The sequence below is a fragment of the Pempheris klunzingeri genome, chromosome 7, assembly GCF_042242105.1.
Source record: "Pempheris klunzingeri isolate RE-2024b chromosome 7, fPemKlu1.hap1, whole genome shotgun sequence".
Taxonomy (NCBI): Eukaryota; Metazoa; Chordata; class Actinopteri; order Acropomatiformes; family Pempheridae; genus Pempheris; species Pempheris klunzingeri.
In genome coordinates, this window is record NC_092018.1 from 16,566,840 (window position 1) to 16,579,580 (window position 12,741).

At 44.1% G+C, this 12,741-nt stretch overlaps 2 protein-coding genes across 2 annotated transcripts in view; one reads left to right on the forward strand and one right to left on the reverse strand.

Moving 5' to 3' along the window:
• The window catches only part of mctp1a (multiple C2 domains, transmembrane 1a), a 131,204-nt gene extending 129,010 nt beyond the window's left edge, over positions 1 to 2,194 (forward strand). The window contains exon 22 of the mRNA XM_070833397.1: positions 2,123 to 2,194. Within this exon, the coding sequence (XP_070689498.1) occupies positions 2,123 to 2,194 (72 nt within the window). The remainder of the gene's footprint in view (positions 1 to 2,122) is intronic.
• Positions 2,195 to 5,836: 3,642 nt separating this feature from the next.
• The window catches only part of slf1 (SMC5-SMC6 complex localization factor 1), a 28,977-nt gene continuing 22,072 nt past the window's right edge, over positions 5,837 to 12,741 (reverse strand). Inside the window, exon 18 of the mRNA XM_070834062.1 lies at positions 5,837 to 6,752. Coding sequence (XP_070690163.1) covers positions 6,256 to 6,752 — 497 coding nt within the window. The 3' untranslated portion in view covers positions 5,837 to 6,255. The remainder of the gene's footprint in view (positions 6,753 to 12,741) is intronic.

Here is a 12,741-nt window from a genome sequence, read left to right on the forward strand (position 1 = left end):
ACCACTCTGTAAGCACCTTAACGAGACATTGCTGACCACCACTGTGCGACAGAGGAGCTGAAATACCCCACTGTACGTGTGTACAGTCTGTGGATTTGTATGGGATTTTAATGATAAAAGAGAGGCAAGGGTATTGTGCTACTGCATGATGTGGGAGACGTGGGTGTGTGTACATTCTGTTTACTGGTATCCACATGCATATGCATGTGTTTTCTTTGTTTAGCGCACACACACGCCGCTTTTCTTCTCAGATTTGTACGTTGCGGGCAGACGATACTGGAAGGTGTCATTGAAGCGACAGTGGGAACCAGTTGAAGATGGATGATGAAGGATCATTCCCAGCCAGCACTGAGAGATGCTGTTGTTCCCGTCCACAGCAGACAGACCCACCGTGAGGCAGAACAGAGAAACCATATTGACGTCAGTTTGTTGTCTGCCTGGAGAATCAGAGAGGGTGTCAGTCAGTCAGACAGACAGAGTAGCCTACAGTACATCAGCCTAGGAAGGATCGCACACACAACAGTGGCTCTTTGGTGCTGTGACTGTTAAGTCTTGTTTTTTTTCTATTAGTATTCTGATTTAGTGGCTAGTGCTTGTCAGTGTCTTGAATCTGTCTAGGCTAGCGACTGTATTGGTGTGTGCATGCACAACTGTGTGTACATCTGAAAGTGAGAGACTGCCAGAGTGACAGGCTCTGGTTGCTGACGCTCAGCCACTGTGATTCTGTTGCGTATTGAGTGTCCATCACTTACTGTAAGAGCAGTTTATTTCGAAGCTGCTCACTATCTTTGCAAAGTATTGCATGAAGTGGGATTCATTCCCCTTTGGGAGAAATTTGTGCCACTCACTCAGTGATAATGTTGAACATATTCTGAAGTGATTATAATGTGCCACTAAAATGTCTGTTTTAAGTCTTTTGTGACGTAAGAGTGTTACAAAATGTACAAAAGTTATCATTAGACATTTAATATTATAGCACTAAAGGAATAGTTTTTACGTTTTTGGGAAGTCACGTATTTGCTTTATTTCCATGAGATAGATGAGAACTTTAGATTAGAAGATCGATACCACTCTATTATTTTCTGTTAAACATGAAGCCAGATGACTGTTATCTAGCTGAAGAGGGGGTGCATTCATCTCTGCTGGTTATCTGGCAACCTCACCGTAACAAGACTCCAAGAGGTCACCGCTACTGAGGAAGAAATAGCCCAAAGAATATGCTCCGTAAAACCACATCTCATCGATTTTACACTAAGTGGATTTTGTTACCCTTGGACAGAGCCAGGTTAGCGGTTTTCCCCCTGTTTCCGGTCTCTGTGCTAAGCTAAGCTAACCATGTGTGGCTGAGTGGAGAGAGAAGATGTAGAAGAGATTGGACATTGTCATAGTTTTCTTGTTTTTTGTCTAAGTTATGCTTATTTAGTCACCTCTCTGGCCTTTAGACAGTGAGGCAATTTCTGATGAACATTTTGGTTTTTGCCAGAGAAGTAAGTTCATCATCCTGACTTTGATAATTGGCTCTTAGTTCAACAGCTCATGAACTGAGAGTTAATGAACATGCCACCAATTTCATGGTTAGCCATATAACCCCCCTGACATATAGCACAGTGTGATCAGTAACGTGTTGATACTGTGGTAACTACAACTACCAACTAAGCACATGTTTTGAAAGCTTTACAGTGCGTTTTTTTCTTCCCTCCATCTCTCTGCCCGTTCTCTTCTCACCATCTTGCCATGCTGAGATGACTCTGTTGTCTCTCCAAGCTTTCCCATGAGGCCTTGCCCCGCTCTCTGTTTGTTTGTGTGATCCCTTCCCTCAGGCCACTGTCCCACATCTGTGGAAGTATGTGTGCACAATACATGTATATTTGTGTGCGCCTGTGTGAAAGCAGGAGTGTATCTGTAGCTTTGAACAGTGTACATGAATTGTGTCTTTATGTGCATTTGTGTGTGAGTGTGTGTGTGTTGTAATCAGTGTGTAATCCCTTCCCTGAGGCCACTGTTCCACACAGCTGGACTCAGAGAGCCTCTGGAGGGTTTCTGTGCTATTCAAGCATCCTTTGCTCTTTCCACCTGACCGGGTGGTGTGTGTGTGTGTGTGTGTTTCTGTGTGTTTTAACAGGTGCAGTACCGAGAGTTGAAACTGGATCCCAATCCCAGTCCAAATAAAAGGAAGAAAAACAACCCCGGGTAGATGAGTGTGTTTGACCACCAACTCCTCTCCTCCACTTTTCTTCTCGTGGTCTATTACTGGACACTGAGGAGCTGAGGAAGACGGCTCTGGACCAGCTCGGCTCAACTATCATTCCTTTTTTTCTGTGCTATTTTCCTCTCTTAAGCCTTTTCCCCTCTCTTTAATTACTCATGGTGTACAGTACGAGTTCCTGAAGTGTAATTTTTGTTCGAAAAAAGACAAGTGCAACACATCTCTTGAATTATTCATATCACTATTATGCTTTTGATTGATTTTAAAAGGCGAGTGGGAAGGATGAATGGATGGATGACCTTTTTCTCAGCCGTGTGAACCACTCTCCTCCTTTCTTCTCTCCATCACTCTGACAGCTCGGAGGACTCTGTCCAGTAGCTTGCCACAAGTGTAACGCAATGAGTTAAACGAGTTTTAACATTGATACACACCTTCCCAAAAAGACATTTTTGAGTGCATCAAAGTAGAAGCCTTATACTATATTATCACTCCTACTCAATACTTAAAGTTTTTTTTAGCTATCAAATGATTTTGGTAATATGTACATATTTTTTAATTGTTTTTGTACTGAAGTATCTTCTGTTTCCTTCCCTTCTTGGATGTGGTGTTGATGCTGTTATGTTCACTGGCAGTAATTTGGATTGTTTCCGCTTAACTCAGCCAGCCAAGTTGATTAGCAATTATGGTGGTTGCCTCCAGATATGTCCTTCTACACAAACACAAAACTGGACTAACTGAAGGCTTGTGGTGGGGTCTGTCTGTGCTTTAATACAATGGCCAAATTTGCTTTTTTCAAGACAAAAAAAAGTCAAACCACAGTGGGCTGTGGTATTAGTTTAAAGTACAGTGAGTCTATTCTTCTTAAAATAGATTGTGATTACATAATAATCATTAAATCATACCCAGTGGAAATAAGATCAGCACAGTCGAATATTAGACAGTTGGTGTTATGCCCCAAACCTTCATCACTAATGAATACCCAGATAATTTAGCTGCAGCATCGTTTAACCCATTAAAAACATGTCAAAATCCCTCGTCAGTCAATCAGTGAGACACCCTCTCCCCGTCTGTCAGGAGGCGCAGCAGACTGGGCCTTCTGCCTTCGTAGTGTTAATATAGATGTCACCCAGTCTATGCAGAGTGTTGCCAGGCAGGCAGGCCTTTAGGCAACCACAGTCCTAATCTTGTTTGAAAGGCTGGTCTCCTCTCATCTCCCCGTGTGTTTGGCTCGGCGGCCGCACACAAACTCGCACACACGCACAAGCATGCATGCAGACAACGAAAAAAAACAAAAAAAACATCCTCTCACGCGAATACACTGCTTCTTTAAGAGATCTCATGTACTCATGTACACATACTGTACCTACTTGCTCACAGATGAAAGCATAACATCCCATTTGAGCGGGTACATTCTCTCCCTCTCAGACACACACGCTCACACAAACATGCTCTCTGTGATGCTGTGCCCCAGGCTGGCCGCCCTCTCCATCTGCCCCACCTCCTGTGCCCACAGCTCAACTTTGATCTGTCTTTCCAGAGACAGAGGCTTGTGTATGTGAACTGTGTATGTAAGAGTGTTTGCGTATACACGTTTATGCAATCAAAGACATGTTGCTTTTCATAGCATAGCTGTGTGTTACAATTGTATCTCCCCTCCAGCTGTAGACTGATGCATAGATTAATTCGGTGTGTGTATCAGCATTTAAAAGCCCGCAAAGCCACCGTCTGCTGCACCACACACACACACACACACACACACTGCTGGTGGAGAAGGTGGTGGAGAAGGCCGTCAGCGAGATGAGCGGCAAGTTGCTGTGTGACAAGACAAGGCTCTGAGGGGACTGAGGCCTGAGATGTCAGGGACGGAGGGACGTGTGCATGTGAGTGTGCTTTATGCCATTTCAGACCCCTCTTCCCATCATGCTTCTCTCCGTTTGCTCTCTCTGCGGTTCCCTCATTCGTCAGTGAGCGGGGTTGCGACCCTGTCTGAAGGGACGGTCTCCTGGGCTTCTTGCTGAGCATCTGTTGAAAGATCACAGCTCAGGCTACATTTGAGGAGGTCTCCTCTCATCCTACTGATCCCTGCCTCCATCTTTCCCCCCTTCTCCATCTTTTTGTTCCTCTTCCCCCTTTGTCTGTCTGCTCGTCTGTCTCTCTGTCCGCCTTTATCACTCTAAACCCCTTCCCTGCCGCAACTGCCATTTTGTCATCCTCTCGCCCTGCCTGTCTGCTTGCCATTGCCTCTACCCTCTCTTGCCCCCCCCTCCCTCTTTACCCATCCATCTCCATGCTTAAATATCAACAGGGTTGGATCTGTCACTCCAGAGAGCCATTGATTTTGTTTTGTTGCTTTGAGGAATCCACTTGAAAGACAATAACAGACTGTCCCCCAAGAGCAGCGTCGCAGACTGATTATAGCCTCCTCAACAAACACACTCTGCGGCTCGTGAAGGATGGCTTCTTATAATGCCTGAAGGGACTGTTTGAATACCTGTTATGTATGTGTCTACTACTGTATGTAGTTATTTTACAGCAAATTGTGGTGACTATTGTGTAGTATTGCATCCAAATACCGTTTCTTATTTTTTCTCATTTATTATTGGGTTTTGGCTCTGTTTGCAAGCAAACCAAAGTGTTTTTATTTTGTATGATGTAGAGAAATAAATTATATAGGGGAATGTATCAGACTGACAGTTGTAAAGGAAAAAAAAGCACTTTTATTTGCACCAAGTTGAAATGAGACTATTTATTTTTGAATAATAATGTACATAGCTACCTACTTTGATTTATGTTTGAATTTTATACAGTATGCCTGTTGATGGTCTGGTGATGTTGTGCTGTAGGTGTATGCCTGTCTCATTTTCTAAGATCTGTCTTTTCCGCCTGCGATGTTGCCTGCGACATCTTCATCATGTGCCCACTTCTGACCAATGACAGTTCAGGACAGGAATGGAAGGAGTTGAGACATAGGTTGGTCAGGAGGGCGAAGGAGATTTGGTTTGAGAAATTAAGTGCATCTGATGTATGTTGCATATTTTGAAAGGAAAAATGAAAAACACGAGATTAAATATTTTTTATCATCTTCCGAGTGTTCTTCTGGGTTATTGTAAAATCTGTTTTCTGCATCAACAGACTTGTTTCTAATACAACACTGGTAGAAGTGAAGTGAATACAAGGTCATTCATCTGTCTCAGACACCAACTACTTTCACATTTCAGGTTTAAATCCCCCTCTCCGCTCCTCTTCATCGCCCACTCGACCCACCCCAACAAGCCGTTCTAAGCCCCTCTCCTCCTTCATGCTCAGCTTCAGGAAGTGAGCCATTCCTCACTGCTGTCTGTGGCTGAGACACTGAGTGCACATCGGTGCCTCAAGCATCTCGGATCGGGAGAACTTCAGTGAGAACTGCTTTTACTCTCACTGTGGCCCCCCCACATGAAACCAAACCATTTATTAGAGCACCTCTTGGCTTTGCACTGCTGGAGTCATGGCCAACTATTTTAATGATATAAAATACTTGACCACTCTGCTCCATGTATGTATGTATGTATGTATGTATCAGAATTTCTTTAAACATGAGTTTGATGGTCAATGTCATTTTTATTATAAATAGCTAATGTGAAAAAAACATTTCTTAGCTGCACAAAACAAAAACGTGAGGTAGTAACAGTTTATACAGAAATGTTAGTGTTTTCATAAAAATCACAACATTCAACATAAATACATTTTTCAGTAGCTTTTTCTACTTGAGAAGTTTATAATATTACAAGCAGTAACATTTATTCAAACCAAAATGGAATCTCTGAAGAAATGCACATCCAGCTAACTTCAAAAACGCATGCTAACCCATGTATCTGAACAGACAGACAGAAGAAGGCCACAATATTTGAGACGTACATTCACAGAAAGCCGGAAGTTGTCTGTTGCCTGTGGGGACATTTTAAGGCCTTGGTGGATTGTATCATCATAAAATAAATAGTTGTATATAACTGATACACATACCCTTTTATTAACATTTCTTTTTCAGCATGTTGTCTTTTGATCCTGTCTCACAAGTCAGCCACTCGCGCTTCTCCCCGAGACTTGAGATCCTCCAGTATCTCCATTAGGAACAGTGTATTCTCTCCTTTGCACTCTTTCACTGCCTGAGACACCTGCCCAAGGTAACTCCCTCTGCCGAACTCCAATAACATCTCTGCATCCTGCACCAGCCTCATTGCTCGCTGGTCTGTCCAGCCCAAAGTCATTTTTTGTAGTGAGTGTGCCTCCAGGGCCTTGACCAGCCTGTGGCCGAGGCTGTGGGATTTGTCGCTGGGCTGTGTGCGGCCGGGAAGGCCCCTCTCTTGCTGGTAAGAGAAAATGAGGTGGGCCAGCAGAGAGGATCCAGCCTCCAGGAGGGGCAAGTTCAAGACCTCAGTCACTTTCTGTTTCAGAGCCAAGTCCCCAACCTGCGCGCTGCAGAGGAGTTCGTCTCTCTGACTTGTTGCAGACACCAGATCCAGTGCAGTCCGCCCGTCTCCATCAGTCTGCTGCAGGAGAACTGAGCCTGGAAGGAGGTAGAGATGCACAGGTCACACAACCTTTTACTGACTATGATTGCAGTCCTTTCTATCACAACTCAGTGCTTCTACATGGTCATTACAGTTGTGACACTGTACATACTACAAATGACATACTTTCCACTGACATTACCTCACTTTAAAAGATTGTATGCATGGATCAAAATGCTGCCGCGGGAGGAAACAACCTGTGTGACTGCAACTGTTTCCCTGAACTTTTAATTTGTGCTTTGATGGAGATAGTGTCTTTAAGAGGATCTATGAATGAATCTATTCACCACTTTAAAGCACAAGGATGAGAGCACATGGTGCATTCAGTTGTAGGAGTGCTTGAGACAAACAAAACAGAAAATGTAATTGCAAACTATTTAATATAAATACTCTTTGACCCCCCCCCCCCCCCCCCCAGTATTCTTCTACCTTCACTAATGCACTAAGCTTTAAGTTGCGTCCCAGATTTAAAGCAATGAAGGATGTGTTTTTGTTATGAAAGTAAACTGGCACAGAGAACTCTTGGTGATGAACTTTAAATGTGACTTTGTATTCTAACATTAGGTAACGTTCACCTGTAGTTTTGAGATGCAGCGATATATAGTAGGATTTGGTCAGATATGAAATATTTATAAATATTTCTAAAAGGTAGATTCTGAGATTAGGACGCAAATAAGTCTAATGTAAACAGCCAGCTGAAGCATCAGTGATAACATCATAACACACTGACACGTAGCCAAGCTACTGTAGGCTGCAGCATCATTATCAAATAAGGCGGAAGAGACACTGCACGGGTCAGTGACAGGACACAGCAACAGATATAAATAGTGCGCACACACACACAATCACAGTGAAGTGAGGAGTTAAAATGAACAGCTGTTTTCCCACTGGGCCTCATTGCCAGCCAGGGCTTTTAGCTCACTTCAGCACTAACTTCAGCTGACACCTTGTCTTAACAGTGTGACTGGCGGGTCACTTTGTGTTTGTGTAAAAGGCGCACAGGGTTGGTGACCTAATGGAGGCTCTGCTTTCCTGTTAGCTTTTTTTTGATGTAATGCTGTGAGCAAACTCATCGCTATCATCAGTAAAGGCAACACAGAGACCTACTGGGAGTGACAAACTCGCAACGGCTGCGACATCAGAAAACTGCTCTGTGAAAAGTTCACTCTGATTTGTGATTTAAAACGGCAACGTTACATTACTCTGAATCATTTGTGACTGCGCTACAAACACTGTGTCTAAGCTTGCACTTTCAATCAAAGTCTTTAATATAAAGAGGAAAAGGGAGATGAGGCACATCAATGATAAACATCATACAATACAAACATCCAAAGCCTCCCGAATAACCTTGACTTCACCCTCTCAGCACTGCGTTACCACATTAAAACTGCACGCGACAGTCAAAGCTGAGCACTGTTTTTCCCCAAGAAAGTTATAACGGTGACATTTACCGTCTGCTCCTCCACCTTTCTTGCTTTGTCTGTTCAGACTGAAAGCCATTTTCCAGTGTCAGGCCCGTGTGCACTTAGCCTACACGGTGCGGGTCGAGTCAAGTGTGAGCCCTTTGTTTGCTTTCAGATAGGCCCATTTCTGTGGCAAACTGCTCTTGATGGCACTTGACTGTTCAACCTTGGCAATGCTGCCTGCCACTTGCGAGTTTACGGCTCTGTGGAGGCTCGGTATGACACACAGACGGCGGCCTGATACCACTGCTGGCAGTTGTTTCTGTTTGACAGACACTGTGGGGCTGCAGGAAGCATGATGTTTTAAAGCAGGGACAATCGTGTGTGTGTGTGTGTGTGTGTGTGTACGGTGCATTGTGACATAAACCAGTTTGACAAGACAGCCTTGTTTTAAACGTCAGGTTAAGAAAAAGAACATTAAAAATCGAACGTTAAGAATTCTGAAATTGCTCTCCATCTCTCTGTCTGCCATAGAGCCAACACTGTGTGCAGCAGTTATGAGATAATCGGTGAGAGCTCACGTAGCTGTTAGTGGGGAAGGTCAGCGCTCATCTACCTTTTAGTGCTTCAAGCCTGAGTGGCAAAAACTGAATCTGCATAAATTGTGGCATTAATCTACATAAACTTTTACATAAGCGGGGAAATTTCAAATGCAGGGGTCAGGCATCGGGGGCAGCAGTCAAGGACGTAAGAGCACAGATTTGATCAAAGTGGCCACAAGAGAAAGGCAGAGGGGAGGGAGATGGGCCGACGTGGTGTGTGTGAGGGAGAGTGAGGCTGTTCACAGCAGGTCATAATCACCAGGTTTCTATAACAAGCTGTCCTCACTGTTACGCTCATCCAGTAGGAGTGGATGTAACGTGTGAAGCCAACAATGGCGGACACATAGCAGAAAGGTTCAGGACCACCAGAATGTGGATTTTTGTAAAAACCACTTCTAAAGTACCCCAAAAAGGCACAGGGGGAACACGCAATTTTATGTTTGCTGGAGAATGGATACGTGCTTGTCCTTTCCGGGTGAGCTCTAAAAAAGGTTGGGATGGCCTTTGAAGACTGAGGCTGTTTTTCTTCACAATGCGTCCTATTCTGTGCCTTCCTTTGAGAGGACCAGCCTTGGTTGGAGCTCTGCAAGGGGCATATAAGCTTGGTCCATGAACCCATGCACTCTGTGGAGTGTTTTCAACCCAATTTGGAGAAAAGGAGAAAAAAAAAAGGGAGGTTTACTTCTCTTGCTCCTACTTAATACGTCTCCATTCACCAAAAATGATGACGACAGAATGTATCTTCAACTGACACAACACAGAGACATTTAAACTGCTATAGAATATAGAGAATACAAAAATGAATAAAGGCCAAAAGTCATAACAGAAAATAAAATATGTGCATGGAAAACACAAATAAATAGTGGATATGCATGAACTACATTCATAAATTACTTTTTACCGCTCTTGAAATGCATCAGTTTAATAAGATGTATGTTCAGTATATTCTCCTCTCACGGGAAAATGGCTTGTTGCAGCAGCAAAGACATGTAAACGAATATAACAGAAATGGAGATAATTTAAGCATAAAGTACGAGACAAAGCAGCAGCTTATACTACAAATCAGGTTCCCAAATACAACTGTATTGTTAAACAACAGAAATCTTGTTTCACTAGTGTTTTAAATGCAGTGGCTCACAGAAAAGTTCCCTTTTGTTCAGCCGGTGAAAATCACAAATCACTATAAAACTATCTGAAACACAAAATACCATCCTAAATAAAATAACAGGGATCTGCTCCAGTGCCTTCAGCCCAACCCAGCCTACCACCGTATCTTCAGGCTTTCTTTCAGTCACGTCTCAACTGCAGCTCTGCTCGCTCACACATGAAATGCACATCATCAGCACGAGTGAAAGAAAATGCAAGATCGAGAAATGCTGTTTTCCAGCGTTCCCCGACGTCGCTGTGTCAAAACGGGCTGACAGACAGGCTCCAACCAGAAGGATGGCACTGGTGTGAGGAGGAGAGGGCCCCTGCAGCACGGCCCTGGGCTCGGCTTGCCTGAAAGCCTGCACGGCTGACTGTATGGCTGCCTGTTTGATTGTAGATCTGTCTGCCTGAAAGCTAACTGTGAGTGAGCCGGTGCACGCTGTCTGCCGTTTGTCACATTTGTATATTTACCTGTTTGACTTTCTCCCTTTTAATTCCATTAAGCATCAGCTCGCATCTTTTGCTTTTCCAGGAGTTTAGACTCCTGCCCTCCATGCCTATGCTTGCCTGGGTTTCTTCCACTGCATATGAGTATCAGTTGCTACTTACTATCCATCCTGGGACATAAAACACACTCTACTGTCCCACCACACAGCTGAACTACACTTAACATATACAATGTCAACGGTCATAGCCAGTGCTAAACATTTTCTAACATGAAAAATAGCACCACATGCTGTTTACAATGTAACTCTCTCTCTCTCATACACACACAGGGGCATGAGACTAGAGGCTGGGGAATGGTCTTGGTGCAGAGACGGCGACTGAAGTGAAGCCAGGTATTGGCGGTGGGTGTCAGATATGCTGCAGTGGAGATAAATACAACACCTGGGGGATTACATGAGAGCACAGGGTAATTACACCATCCTTTATGTGTGTGTGTGTCTGTGTGTGTGTACATGAATGTGAAAATGCTCTGCTTAGACCTCAGCTCTGAAGCTACAGCAGAGGGAGGAAATCCACATGCCGAGCAAAAGCCACTGTCTGATGCACCAGCATGATGCAGTCTGACTGCTACACACACACACACACACACACACACACACACACACACACACACACACACACACACACACACACACACACACACACACACACACACACACACACACACACACACACACACACACACACACACACACACACACACACACACACACACACACAGCGCAAAGCCCTTTGGCCTTTAGAGGGCAGGCGAAGACAAGAAATATAAAAGCGAGAGAGGGAGGAGGGGAAAACTGGCGCAAAAAGAGGGAGGGAGGGAAGGAAAGAAAGATGCAGTGCTCCCTCCCCCTATGTCTCTCTCTCTCTCCGTGTCTCTGGTCTGAGGCAGGGGCTGAGGCAGACAAGCTGGTAAGCAGGCAGCTCCACAGCATGGTAAACATCCTCTCTCTCTCCCTCTCTTTCCCCCTCGCTGCCTGAATAAGAGAGGCAGGGTGAGTGTGTGAACTGCAGCCAGGGGCACGGCATCACATATCCACAGGGAGCTGCTAGCTAGCGACTAGAAACCACAGCAAAAACAACAAGGCCAGCCAAGTGAAGCACCAAAGCAGCTAGCAGAGAGGCATCAGATGCAAGAAAAAGAAAGACCAGCCAGGCACGTGAATATGCTGAAATCCCTCTCTGCTTTAGCAACAGTGTCTGAAGCTCAGTGCTATTTTTCTACCTTTACCTTCAGAGAATAGAAAAACATGGATGGGAAGGCCTGTGGAGATTACAGCAGATGAAACAGAGGGGTCAATATCTTTTGTTAACAATATCATGGGGAGCGAGAGCGGCATCATATTGCCTCTGCTAGGTTTCCCTTTTAGATTCAGTCTACTAATGTCTTCATAGCCAGGGACAGGCAGTCACAGGTGAGCGTTGTCTTAACAGGACTCCTCACCCAAACACAGCCTGTTCAGGCACAGATTACAGTTGGATTATAGCCTTTAGGAGGTTTGGGAGATAAGGTGGGATGTAAAAGCATGGACGCCAACTGCTAGCCCTGTGTAATCACCTGCCTCTCCTACACCTTTAGTGAGAGGGGGGCAATCAGATATACTCCGATTTACTGGATGCTGATCAGAGGTGGGCGATAAGCACCTTAAATAATCAGAGTGGAGCCTTAAATGAACTCTTAACAGGTCTCTTGAATCAGAAGAGACTAATCACTGCCATCAGCTGATGCACTGAATTATCATGCACAAGCAAAGGATCAGTTTCCCATGATGCCATTCCCGTGCACATAACTGTATTTAGTTACTAAAAGTTAACTTAATTTGAAAGAAGTAGACTGAAACACGCCTGCGAAACACAGTATACCAAAGGGAAGCTGATATTCAATCCATGAACACAGAAGACTAGAGTGAGATAAAGACATGCAATAACTATATAGACCAATAGATTGTGTATACAAAGGTCTCATTGGCCCAATAATTTAATACAAATTCAAGTCACTGTTTTTATTATGGCAGCAAAGACTAGTTCAAAAAGTGCTGTGACATGTTGGCATTTTCCTCTACTTAAAATGCTTTATTGTGCTTTTTATTGTTCCCAGTTCTACTGGTACTGTGCAACTGAGCTGCAAATACATGCAAGTGATGTGCAGATGATACAGCACAAGGTGAGTCTACAGTCATGTAGCAGAAGCTATGAGACTAATGTCAGCATGCTAACATGCTCACAATGATAATCCTATTATGCTGATGTTTAGCAGGTATAACGTACCAAGTTTACCATGTTAGGTTAACGTGTTAGCCTGCTGGTACAGCTGAAGTACAGCTGAG